The sequence below is a fragment of the Dendropsophus ebraccatus genome, chromosome 2 (genome assembly GCF_027789765.1).
Source record: "Dendropsophus ebraccatus isolate aDenEbr1 chromosome 2, aDenEbr1.pat, whole genome shotgun sequence".
Taxonomy (NCBI): domain Eukaryota; kingdom Metazoa; phylum Chordata; class Amphibia; order Anura; family Hylidae; genus Dendropsophus; species Dendropsophus ebraccatus.
The window spans coordinates 42,750,611-42,763,940 of NC_091455.1; the positions used below are offsets into that span (position 1 = coordinate 42,750,611).

At 41.7% G+C, this 13,330-nt stretch overlaps 1 protein-coding gene across 1 annotated transcript in view; it reads left to right on the forward strand.

Annotated features, from left to right (window-relative positions):
• Nucleotides 1-11,399, forward strand: part of ZNF704 (zinc finger protein 704) — a 66,578-nt gene extending 55,179 nt beyond the window's left edge. Inside the window, exons 8-9 of the mRNA XM_069959639.1 lie at nucleotides 8,319-8,410; nucleotides 9,488-11,399. Of these exons, the coding sequence (XP_069815740.1) occupies nucleotides 8,319-8,410; nucleotides 9,488-9,602 (207 nt within the window). The 3' untranslated portion in view covers nucleotides 9,603-11,399. The remainder of the gene's footprint in view (nucleotides 1-8,318; nucleotides 8,411-9,487) is intronic.
• The last annotated feature ends 1,931 nt before the right edge of the window (nucleotides 11,400-13,330 follow it).

Sequence of the window (13,330 nt, forward strand, 5' to 3'; positions counted from 1 at the left end):
TTAGAAAAACAGTAATAGTAAATAACTTGGTTTTGAAAGTAAAAACTAATAATAATTTTTTTTAAAAAAACTATTAGTTACAGAGTCGATAATACAAAACCTACAACCAATATGGCTGCACCCCCTTCCCCCCTCCTTATTAAACAAACCCCAAACAACCACATAGAATTTAAAAAAAAATGTTTTTTCTTTGGAGAACCCCTTTACTTTTAGATTTCCTAATCTGTATTAAATATCCTAAGTAAAATGTATGGGTAAGTCTTATAGGTGTAGTAAAAATTCAGTAGTTATTGACTAGAGTTCCAGTAATATTAATGATCTGTCAAGTCTGTATACCTTTCAGGGTAAGGTTCTTGAGGTATAAAATAATAAATGTATGACCTTGCAACCTTTTAAATGTTAAATGTTAAATTAAGCCCATCTGAAGGTCAGGAACACTAAAGGAACTAGCAGGGGTAAAACACAAGGTCATGTGATCACACTTCTATCTGTCATCTCGATAACACACATGGCTTTATCTATGGGGGAGATAAATGTTATCAGACACATGGTCATGTATTGTATTGATAGAATAGTATTCAGCAGGAGTGCCATGTGTATGAAGGTGAGGATTGCTATTATAGATTGTATACTCCAAAAAAGCTTGCACTATATAGTATGTCACCTCTTAGACTAGTCAGTGTTATTATAGCCCCATCAGGATCAGGACGACTTAGTGTCAGTAAGTCTGGTGTATCCAGCCTGGGCCTCCAGACACCTTTAATGAGTGGTATAAATATTCATGGCAGGCAGAATACTTTCATCTCCAGACGTTATACATACACTGTACAGCTGAAGCACATGTGATTATCCCCAGATGCATAGCGGATTGGCTTGCATCGATCACTGCTCTTTCCGGATCAAGTAACAAATTCTAAGAAATCCTATCAAATATCTTTGTAGAGTTTCCAGCCATTGGACCAGGGCTTCTCTGTAACTGGTAACATGACACTGGTGCATATTAAGTACTAAGGAACTAAAAATAAGAAATACATGTATACATGTATTACAGCTGCTGGACTCGATAGGCTTATGTAAAAATATGTGCACCATTAGGCATTGATATTTACCACTGACCAACCCTTACTTCCTATACTTTTGGGATCAAATTATTAAAGGGGTTGTCCAGCGAAAATCTCTTTCTTTGAAATCAAATGGTGTCAGAGAGTTATATAGATTTGTAATTTACTTCTATTAAAAAATCTCAAGTCTTCCCATACTTATTAGCTGCTGTATGTCCTGCAGGAAATGTTGTTTTATTTTCAGTCTGACACAGTGCTCTCTGCTGACATTTCTGGCCGAGACAGGAACTGCCCAGAGTAGGGGAGGTTTTCTATGGGGATTCATAGAAAAGACAAAGTTAGGGCCCTATTACACGGGACGGTTATCGTGCGAAAAATCGTTAAATCGTTCGAATTTAAACGATAATTGTTCTGTGTAATTGCAGGCAACGATCAAAAAATCGTTCGTATGTCGTTGATCGTTTATTTAGATCTGAACCTAAAATTATCGTTAATCGTTCACTAATTGTTCGCTGTAATTCCACGTTCGTTTGCTCAAGTTCCGCGTTTTTTCACTAGTCGTTTAGTGTAATTGTTCATTGTTTTTCTGGGATCAGAAGGAATGAACGATCATAGTAACGATCGCAACAAACGATTATTGTTCTGTGTAATATGGTGAACGATTTCAGGTTAACGATAAACAATCTCGTTGGCAATCGTTTATTGTTAGTCGTTAATCGTTAAAAATCGCTCAGTGTAATAGGACCCTTACTGTCTCGGCCAAAGATGTCAGCAGAGAGCACTGTGTCAGACTGAAAAGAAAACAACATTTCCTGCAGGACATAAAGCAGCTGATAAGTACTTTTGGAAACCAGTCGATTTAAAAGAAAAAGATTTTTACCGGATAACCCCTATAACAATGGTTCTACATGGGAAATTTTTGTACATACACTAGTATTAGTTTGTATTTGTACATTGTTCCATGTAGAACCATGGTTAGTGACCAGCGGTCCAAAACACATAGGTAATTTTAAAGCGACTGTACCATCAGGTACATTCGCTTTAATTTGACCCACGGATAGACCCACGGGGAAGCTGATGCCCCTCTTTGACACGGCTTTCCTGCATCAGCGCCCTTCTATCCGTGGGTCAAATTAAAGCGAATGTGCTTGATGGTACATACGCTTTAAGGCTATGTTCACACTACCGTACTTTATGCAATGTGGAACATTGCCTATTCCTCTATGGGATCCCGGCCGGAGCGTATACACATCGTATACGCTCCGGCCGGGATCCTGTACGGGGCTGCAAATAACTGAAATGTCAGTTTTCTGCGTCCGCAATTCAATGAATTGCGGCTGAAGGAAACCCAGTCAGTTCAGAGCTGCCGCCAGAGCCGCTCGCTTCATTGTGTGCTGTGGGAGGTTCTGATGCAGACGCGTGCTGATTAGAGATGAGCGGACTGTCGGACTTTTGGTACGACGGCATCAGCGCTCTCTCATCATGCCTGTAATCCCGGCCACATAGTTGTGATCCCCTGCGATTCCCTGGAATATCCTGGCTGCATATTCCCAGGAGCGCCACTATGCGGCCGGGATCACAGGCATGACGAGAGAGCAAACTGCTTTCGGACCAAAAGTCTGAACAGTTCACTCATCTCTAGTGCTGATGCGCATGCATCAGAACACTGCGGCCGGATGATCTGGGCACAGACTGGCCGTTCTGTGACTAATACGGTTTAATACGTTGTGTGAACAGAACATAGCCTAAGGATGAAAATAAAGAATTAAGATAGCACTTTTTAGACATATTTATTATATGAGACTTTAAAAGTTTCTGTGAAAGTTGCTGTGAAACTCCCAGGCCAAAAAAGTCTATTGAAGAGATTCATTATACAGTACATTAGCCATGTGCTTTACACTATGTGACATATAGTAACACGTGTCCATGTAATAGCAGAATGTGTGGAAATATTAGGTGTTCTGTGGAAAAAAATTCTAATTTACAAATTTTATTAATTTAATTAAACCCAAATTTGAAACCATTATTTTATTAGGCTTTTAAAAATTTTAAAAAAATCTAAGAGATTCCTGTATTTCACCAAGAACTAATCCAGACGCTAACACTACTTGTAATTATTGTGATGATACTATTTAACTATACCATACTATACTATAGTATATCACGCTGCTCTGGAGTTCAGGTACTCCCCTCCATTGAGGTCCTGGGGGTTATAGTTATACTGTATAGTATTTGTCTTTTTTATACCAGTCTTTTTAGGCCATTGTAACCGTCTGTAATATTAGACGTGGCAATGTGAGCACATCTGCTGCGCACAGTAGTTATTAACTAGTCACTCGGTTGAGTCTGTGAATTGTTAATTGTTTGGATATTTCATGAATATAATTGGTGACTTTGTGGAGAAGACAATGGGGCTGTCATTATTACCATTTCATTATCTTACATTTATTCCTTTGGTTTAGCTACAAGTATTCACAGCTGTTGAGCCTTATGAACACCAGCTTAAACAAAGAATTTGCCAATTAAAAAAAACATATATGTGTCTAAGATTTAATAATACTAGTCTGGCCAAATTTTGAGACTTCCCCCAAAATAAGTATTTTTGTACCATAGAAAAAAAAAAGGACTGATGGGCCTACGCTGAGGGGTAGTGTCTCTCCTTAAGGGGACCAATAAGCTGGTGTAAGGAGTCCTATACGCCAGGCAATGCATATTGGGAAAAATATGCACATAAACTCTCTTTTAGGCCCCATTCACACGTCCGTGTCCGTTTTTACTGTCAGGAAATCCTGATCAGGAGACCTCAAATGTCATCAGGAAAGTATCAGGATTTTCTGACAGTAATCCGTTTTTACCATCAGGAAACCATCAGGAAAAACCTTCAGGATTTCCTGATGAGATGGTCTAGTATGCCAACATAAATCACAGGTACCCACACAGCCCCTAGTGTACCTGGATGGCCACAGGCTGCAGAACTACAACTCCCATCATGGCCTGCCAGCAGAGCATGGTGGGAGTAGTAGTCCTAAAGGGGTAATCTCACCTGTCCTGGATCCTGCTCTGTCGGGGCAGCGAGGTTGAGGTCCGAGCAGAGTGCAGTGCAGAGATCTGGGCGGCGTCAGCGGTCGGTGGTGCGGAGCATGCGGCGGGCCGGTGGTGAGTTTCCGGGGGGGGGGATGGAGAGGGGCGGGCGAGCGGGCGGGCGGTGCGGGTGATCGGCCCCGTGGTAAGGTCCTGGCTCTCTACCATTCCGGAATCACGGGCACTTTCCTGATATACATCAGGAAAATGCCTGTGATTCCGGCGCTCCCATAGACTTCTATGGGGGCGTCCGTGCCGGATTTCCGGACGAAAATAGGACAGGATCTAAAAAATCCGGTCCTATTTTCCGGAACGGACACCCTTCCGGAAAAATCCGGAAGGGTGTCCGTGTCTAATGTTAGCCTATGAGTCCGAAAATCCGGACAGATTTTCCGGACGTGTGAAGGGGGCCTTAGGAAGGACCAATAGTGCCACCTGTTGGAGGTACCTACTAGAAATGAGTGAGGTGGGCCAAGGTGTGCATGAACCCGAACCATTGGCTTTTAAATTCCGCTGTCTCCCTGGTCCGTGGGGAAGGTGAAGGTTAAAGGGGTTATCAAGCGTTAGAAAAACATGGCCACTTTCTTCCAGAGACAGCACACCATTTGTCTTCAGTTCAGGTGTGGTTTGGAACAAAGTTGCAAAAACCAACCCAGTCATACTGTCGCTGGAAGAGGCCATGTTTTTCTAACACCGAATAACCCTTTTAAATCACATATGGGTGACTACCTAACTTTTAAAGGCCCCTTTACATGGGCTGATTATTGGCTGAATGAATATTCATAGAAAGAAAAAAGAGCATGTGATTAGGCAACAAACAAGAAAAAACTTGTTCATCAATCTATTGGATCTTTTGTGCAGGCATTAAAGGGATTTTTTTACTAGGTTTATTCTGCCTTAAATAAGGGCAGCATAAACTAGTGAAAGAAATGGTGAACAGATCGGTGTATTACTTACATCACTTTGTTCAGCCGTTCTCCTAATATGCAGGAGAATAGGATTGTTGCCACACTCCTCCCCCCACCCACCAGCTGCTGATTGACAGATGACTTCCTATACACAGCATGGATAGATAACTGCCAATCAGCAGCTGGTGGGCGGAGTTTTCTGCTTCTCATGAATATCCAGGATCATGCACATAATGGAGAGGACTATTTATTGTCAATGTCTCCTTAAAATCCTCTGTATTGGCCACACATCACCTCTGTGTAAACAAGGGATATGTGTCCATTGATGAATATAGAGGGTTACATAAACGTTCTTTTGATCATTAGTGCGGACAAACCTGCAATTAATTCAGCCATGTCAGTGCACACTATACAATCAATGATCAACCAAATTGACACTGCTTAGGGTGCATTCACACGTACAGAATCTGCAGCAGATTTGATGACGCAGATCTGAAGTTGCAGATTCAATGCAAGGTAACTCTGGGCCATCAAATCTGCTGCGGATCTGCTGCAGATTCAAATCTGCGCCATCAAATCTGCTGCAGATCCTGTACGTGTGAATGCACCCTTAATCTATATAAAAGGGTCCTAATATACAGTATTTGTTAGTAGACACAAGATACCCGCCGATAACCATACACTACGTCACACAGACTTTGACTTCTTTCTTTAATAATTGTATGCAAAGTAGCTGTCTGGTGCCACCTATTGGAAGATTGCTATCTTATCCATCAATGTCTGACCCATAAAAGAGCCTTGCCTTGTACACAAGCTGGTGCAGCATATTAGTGCAGGAAGCCCCCTCCTTTTAATATACTGGACAGCAGAGGTAAGGATTGCAGCCTAGGCCACTGTTTATCATTCACTGCCTGTTACTTGCAGACTGATGCCTATGTAACAAGTCAGTTGTTAGATTTCAAACAGCAATTTATTTTTTCTGTCGGTAATGGATTTTAGATGAGATTTAAAATGATACTGAATCCAAGGTATGATCTGCTTCAATAGAAACAAATAATTCTTAAATATTCTGAGAGTCTCCATGTAGTGACCTGTAACCTATAGAGACGCACTCATATAATTCTGCAATGCGTGTATCAGATGAGATGTACATCTACATCTGCCGCCTCCCATCCATTGCTGGCAGTATTTTAAAGCTGAACATAAAGTAGATTTACTAATTTTAAGTATCATTATATTGTAATAAGAGATGAGCAAAGAGATGAGCAAACAGTACAAATCGACAATTGTCAAGGAGCAGCAGTAGATTTGTTTTGTCTAGAAAATGTAGTTCTGGTTTCTGAGTGGTAACCTTTCCCTGGAAATGTCTGGTTTGCCTTTTTCATGGAATCTGAACACTTGGGGGACATTTATTAAGACCGGCCTACTCTTATGCCACTCTTAAATTAGGCCCCTTTCCCCGGCCAAATCACTAAGAGGCGCATGCTTCTTACTGAATCCGGCCGGCCGTATGCCCGCCATACCAAATCTACACCTAGATTTGAATCATGATAATCAGGCGTAAATCATGATAAATGAGGAGCTGGAGGAACTGTAGTGTACTCTGCCAGAACTATACTGTAGATAGATAAGTAGTGAAGTTATACTTGTACTCAGGTTTAGACCTATGTCTGACCACCTTCTGCCCTGTAGTTGCGAGCTACTCATCCTGCTAGGGTAGTGTGAGTCCCATTCATCGGTATTTGGGTGTAGCAAGGTGCCCGAGTTTTCCCAGTCGACCTGCACTGCACAGTAGGATACGTAGACCTTTTCAATACAGATAGCTTTGTCCTACAAGGGTCAGCTCCTAGAGTCTGCCCTGCACGTTTTTGAGGGGTTCCTGGTGTGGGCTAGGGTATTTCTTGGTGGTTGCTCTCCCCTGCTGTAGCTTAGCACTGCAGAGCGAACGTAACTGCTTGCATAGAAGAAATGTTTAACTAAGCTGGTCTCTCACACATTCGCCCAACCTCCAACAACTAAGTTCCCAATTCACTCATCTTTAATTGTAAAGGCCCTATTCCACGGGCCGACTGTGAGGAGCAAACGAGCCCTGAGTGTGGGAGGGGCCGCGCAGAGCTGCGGGGAGGCTGCCCGGGTGATTGCTAGATCGTCCAGGCAGCCCATAGAGGATAGCGGTGGTCTGCTACCGCTGCTCCTATCGTTCCATAAAATAGGGCCTTAAGTCTTCTTGGTTAAGTTTTAGGCTACATTCACACACATTTCCGTCAGAATTTTGATCAGTACTTTTTAAACCAAAACCAGTAGTTGGTTGAAAACAGAGAAAGGCTGCGACCACAAAAAAAAAAATGCTGTCAAACGGCTAAAAAAAAGATGATGTGTGGATTCATTATCGTTTCAGTATCATTTTAAATGTGAAAATCTTTCCATTATAATTTTTGTCTGTCATTTCCAGACAAAATTGCAGACAAAAATATTGACCAAAAAGTATGTGGGAACATGAAACGTGCGAAATGAGTTTATTGGCGGCAGGCGACAGGTTTGTAGGGGCGGCAGATTTTATGGCGTGGCCATAAATGATACTTTCTGCTACCCACCACTTTTTTGACCCTGTCACCTGCAGATGATAGCTGGACACTGACATAGAATGCAAGGAAGTTAGGAACGCACACATTCTGCTGGTATTGTTATATGCTTTATATGACACTACACTACATGATCCCTATCCCTTTATATGGAGCTGTAATGGTAGTATGTAATGTATATGGAGATGTAGTGGTAGTATGACCATGAATAAGATCACCAGGAGCAGTCACAATGCATTGTCTCCTGTATATGTCAGGGGATTTTATTCTTGTTGAAACAATAAAGATTGAAGAATTGGTTACACACTTGTGGAATTGGAAACTTTAAAAACTTTCTCTGTTTTGTTCTCCCCAATGATGGAAGGTAGAGCTGGAACTGGGCGATTTATGGTGGAGCTGGATTGTGTGTGTGTGTGTGCACTTATTATTATGAGCTGCAGGTTTTTCTGCACACATGCCTAACTTATGATTTTCGATAAGCTTGGGGGGGGGGGGGGTAAGGCGGTGTGGGCACCGGGGGAAGGGGTGCAATTTCAGGTTTCGCCTCCGGCAGCAGAAAACCTAGAATCGGCTGTGAGTGGGAACATAGCAATAATGTGATTTTTTTCCCCCCAAGTTACAATATGGTTGTTCTGTTGGGGCCACTAGTATTGATGCAACTGTGTATATTTCTAAATGTTTTTCAGGTTTGTCTTCCTTGCAATACTAATTCAGAGGAATATATCCCATCAGTCCATACAGTGAGATCTTCCCCTCCTAGAGCTGGTGCAGCAGCAAGGTGAGACCATTGAAGTAAATATTGACTACAGAAACACAAAAAATAATATAGGAAATATAAGAAGTAATGATTAGTCTCCATTTTTATGCAGAGGATTTTGGACCAAATTGGAAACATATAGTTGAAAATGGGAAGGATAATAGTATAGACAGATTAAAAGTGAAAACAAATTGCTAGGATATGTTATCACTCTCTATGTCGCCTTCTGCTCCTAAAAATGAAGCCATGTAAGAGGACTGTTGCTGTTTTTCCATGCATATTGTATAACAGTTATTGAGCATGAACATGCTCTGCTACCCAACTGGTTTGACTCCAAAGCATGGAAGCAAAATCTAAGTACCCTCTATGTTTTTACCCCTTATTTCACTCCAGCTGGTACCACTTATCTGGTACCAGGTTGCTTTCCAAGGGTGGTCCCAGTGTGGGTAGCAATTGTCAACAGAAGGCAGCAGTATAGGGCATGATAGGCTAGGCAAAGGCAAGTCTTGTCCAGGCTTGGGTGATGGGCTGGTAGCTAGGCAGTAGAGTTAAGTATACTCGAAAAGTTGTGACAGGTGGCTCAGGGCCAGTCATCCATGTTGAACCCTGGAGTGACAATACAGTACACGAGGCAGTGTCAGAAGATCAGGAACATATGAATCAGAATCAGTCAGCCCCTTGGGGCACCTTCGCTATGGTGAACAACAATGTTGATCATGCACATGTGAGGGGGTAGAACAGCATTGAATAGGTAAGGTGGAGGACAGATTTTTTCACACACTGTCCAGCCTGAAAATCACAGCATGGTGGCAACTGGATAGAGAGAGAAGAGGTGGGCAGAAACCTGGTGGTCATAAGAGCCTGGAGTGACAGTATGCCAGAGAGGAACAACCGCCAGCATTACACAGTGTTGCTTCGGCCATCTTCTGTGCAGGAAACAAACCCAAGGGACTATAGTCCCTTTGTTTCTGGGATAGATTACAGGACCCTGCCATGACTTATATCAACCCAAGACAAGAAAGTTATAAGTTCTCCTGAGTTCTCCTAAGTAGCTTGAGTTTTGCAGGACTCATAAGAAATGTTCTCTTTTTTGCTTAGCAGAAAGCCACGTGGTGAAGGCAAGAAATGCCGCAAGGTGTATGGGATGGAGAACAGAGACAAGTGGTGCACGGCCTGCCGCTGGAAAAAGGCTTGTCAGAGATTCCCTGACTGAATGCAGCTCTCACCTGCATCAGACACTACAGATGAATGAACTGCACTCATGGAATAATGTACACGGTCTAGAATACGCTCATCCCGAGTCGAGCTAAGGATTAGAGCTCCTCCGGATCATCAGGGAAGATAGGGGATCTTACAGAGGTGACATCTTGATAAAACTACGGGGATGTTCAATCTTGGATTGCATGATGATTTATGGGCTCTGCACTGCTCAGCTTTTCTACAAATTTACGCCTAGTTCTTTCATGCATTTCTAACAAAAGCAAAAAAAATAAGTTACTAAAAAACCAATTGACTTTTTTATAAACCAACACCATAAGTCTTTCCTTTGGGCTAAATAATTGTAAAAGAAGAACAATACATATTCCAAAAGGAATGAATATCTATGAAGATGGGAAGACAGGCCAAGTAAAACCATTATGGCTGGTCTTGTGCAAAAAGATTGGAGGCGTCGAGTTTCTGGTTGGAGTTGAAGAAGAAAACGCATGCCCCAGACTATACCGAGAGTACTGTACTAACATGTGGGTGTTCGGCCTATACGCGGGCAGTGCCGTTCTGTGATATAAATGTTTAAGCTGCTGGTACATGACATGCCTATGTGTACTTACATCGTGACCACCATTCTTCCATAAGTGCTCTTTTATTCTCTTCCTACGGACTGTTTTCTATGAGCTAGTTTTGCTGATAGTATGGACTGTTATCCACGTCAGATGAGAGGCACCTTCGGTGAAGCAGATATATGGGGCCTGTTGTCCGTCTATGGTCCAGGGCCTACTGCACTTTGTTTCACAGTGACATTTTTATATATGATTTTAGATTTTTAGAGTGGACATATCTCCAACCCACAATGAAGGTGGTGATAGCCTAATAGCTAATAGTGCCAACGCTGATATACGGGACACAACCTGCCTCAAGTCTCGCATTGTTTATAATCGGAAAATCGGTTCTGCCCTCCATATCTTCCTTCCTTATGTGTACGTAACATGTCCACGTTAGTTTTATATTGTGAATAATATATAAACTATTTCATGCATATTACTTTATAAACCCAGAGCTGTGCCCCATGATGTGCAGGTAAATGTACAGTAACCCTTTCATTTATCCTTACGATTCACCAATTCGACTCCCCGATGGTATTAGCCGACATGTAAGACACCGACTTCATAGAAAACCATTAAGTGTTTATTGATACTTTTTATTGTCGATGAACTGAACAGTATTAGTGTTGTGTGTGGAACTGTGTAAATCCCAAAACCTGTTCCTTTAATGCGTATTTGATGTGGGCTATTGTAATCGTCACACATCCTCATCCCCTTGACTTGCTGATCTACGCACAAACAGAATAGGATACACACATTAATGCACCACATTTTCCATATGTCCTGAAGAAAAGAAAGGATAGAAAAGATTCCAAAAAGTAAATAAAAAAAATAAATATATATATAACTACATGATCTGGATACTGGTGGCTTCAGCTATGATGCTAGAGGGAGGTTATGTTGGTAATAGTTATATTTCCATATGCCATATACAGATTTAAAGTGTCCTACATGTAGTGTATTGGACTCACACCCTCTTCATCAGTAAATTTCTAGATACACTTGAGGGACCAAATTGTCTTCTGGACTTTATCTAGGTGCACATCTCACAAAAGGCAGCTCTAAATTGTAGTGAATGTATATCTTAAAGGGCTTCTCCACTTGGGACAACCCTTAAAGAGTAGCTATCACTTAAAAAAATGTCAAAAGTTTTGATTGGTCAGGGTCAGAGTGTTCAGACCCCAACTGCTAAAACTGGCATGTTAACATTTTTTTTTTTAGTGATAGTGCCCATTTAAGTACTAATATCCAATAGAGTTAATTAAAATAGATTTAGTCATGCTGATCCTGCCCTCCTCCGAGGCCCTCAAGCTTGACTGAGACACTAAGTGCTGGGTACTTAATGTAAAGCAGTGTGTCAATCAAGTAGCTGAGGGAAGGGCAGGAGCAGTGTGAGTACATGCTCTATGGCTCCTCCTCTATGTCTTCTTACCTAGGGAAAGCAGGTAAAGTTGTTGTTTTTTTTACCATAGTTCGGCATAAGAGGAAGCGTATACGTACAGTGTCTGAACACTGTGCTTTACATCTACAAGGTACTGGGTAGGGTTTATAGGGCATAGGGGACCTGACTAGTCATACCTGAATATAATTCGAACGGGCTGTCCAACACTGTTTCCATAACTGCCCCAGAAGAGGATGAGAATAGAGGAAACAGTGTAGAAATCTGTAATGAAACAAATTAGACATGTGTATAAATATGCACAAATAATCCTTTTTCAAACAGGATGCTCAATCTTTAATACACAACAAATATGGATATTTACCAACTACATATATACTCATTAGAGGGGTTTTCTGAAGAATTATCTTTATCTTAAGTCATGTTCAGGGGGGAATAAAAATAAATGTACTCACCTGCTGCTTGCCCCCCACCAGTGCTGCTATGATGCGGGTCCCTGCTGCCCACTCAGCTAATCATCGGCCATAGCTTCCTTCCCGTCTGGCTGATTGGGAATTTCCAATGTGTTTAGCTGGAAGGGTAGAGCAGCAGGGATTGGCACCATTGGAGAAGCACCAGTGCGGGATTAGCAGCAGATGAGTACATATTTAGAAAGTTAGAAATAGTTTTTTGAAAATCCCTCTAATGCCTATATAAGCAAATGCAATTAAAATATCTTACCTGAGTGCTTACTATGACGACAGATCATTATATAGGAAAAGTGGCCAGGATTACTTAATGACTTTACTATATTAGCACTTTTATCAGAAAAGTAAGCAACGCAGTTTGGCTGATCGTGACCAAATCTTTGTCATGTCTGCTCGTCTTTGTCTGTGGAAAATATATTGTATTTGTTAGGGTTTATACACAGTTTTGGACACTTATGGTGGCCCTTTTCATTGTTTTTGGTGGGCCAGAGATAAGGGTAGCAGATACCCATACATTCCAGGTTATAATTATTACTAGTGTTGAGCGGAGTCACTGAACTCAGAGGTTCGGCAACGTTTTCTGAACCTGCATGGTCAGCATTTGGCTGGCTGTGTCTGGAGAAGTAAGGAGATGCCCTAGGGAGTCCTGGTAAACATGGATACAGCCTATGTGTATCTAGCCCTAGGGTGCCATCTTCTCCATATGCCGGCAGTCAAATGCCGAGCGTTCATGTTCAGAGAACTTTGCCGAACCTGAACATTTCTGCAACCCTGCTCAACACCAACTATTACAAGTGACACGTCCAGCTCTCCACTCTTTCCATGCGGTTGGGAAGGGCGGTCCTGCCAGTTTTTGACGAATTATACTGAGTTTGCAAATAGAATTAGAGTTTTTGTCTAACTATTTTCTGCACTTTTTGAATTGCACATGATACTAATCAAATAGATCTTTTGCACTTTTTTGACTTTTTCTATTTATTGCAACTCATTCCTTTCAGTTAATTTTCAAATGTGACAACACGAGCGACGCAGCGCTAATCACACTTTACACCCTCTCCTTTAATTCTTGGAAAATTCTTTATAACCCATAGCAATGAGAAATGAATCAATCCATTACTCAATGTGCCGCGCTGATCAAAGCTAACATCTGCCGGGTTGCTTTGAGCGACTGCGTGTTTACGAACTTTGCAGCATGTTATTAACCCCATAGCCACCATAACCTTGGAAATAAAAATTAATAAAAATGCTAATTAAATGA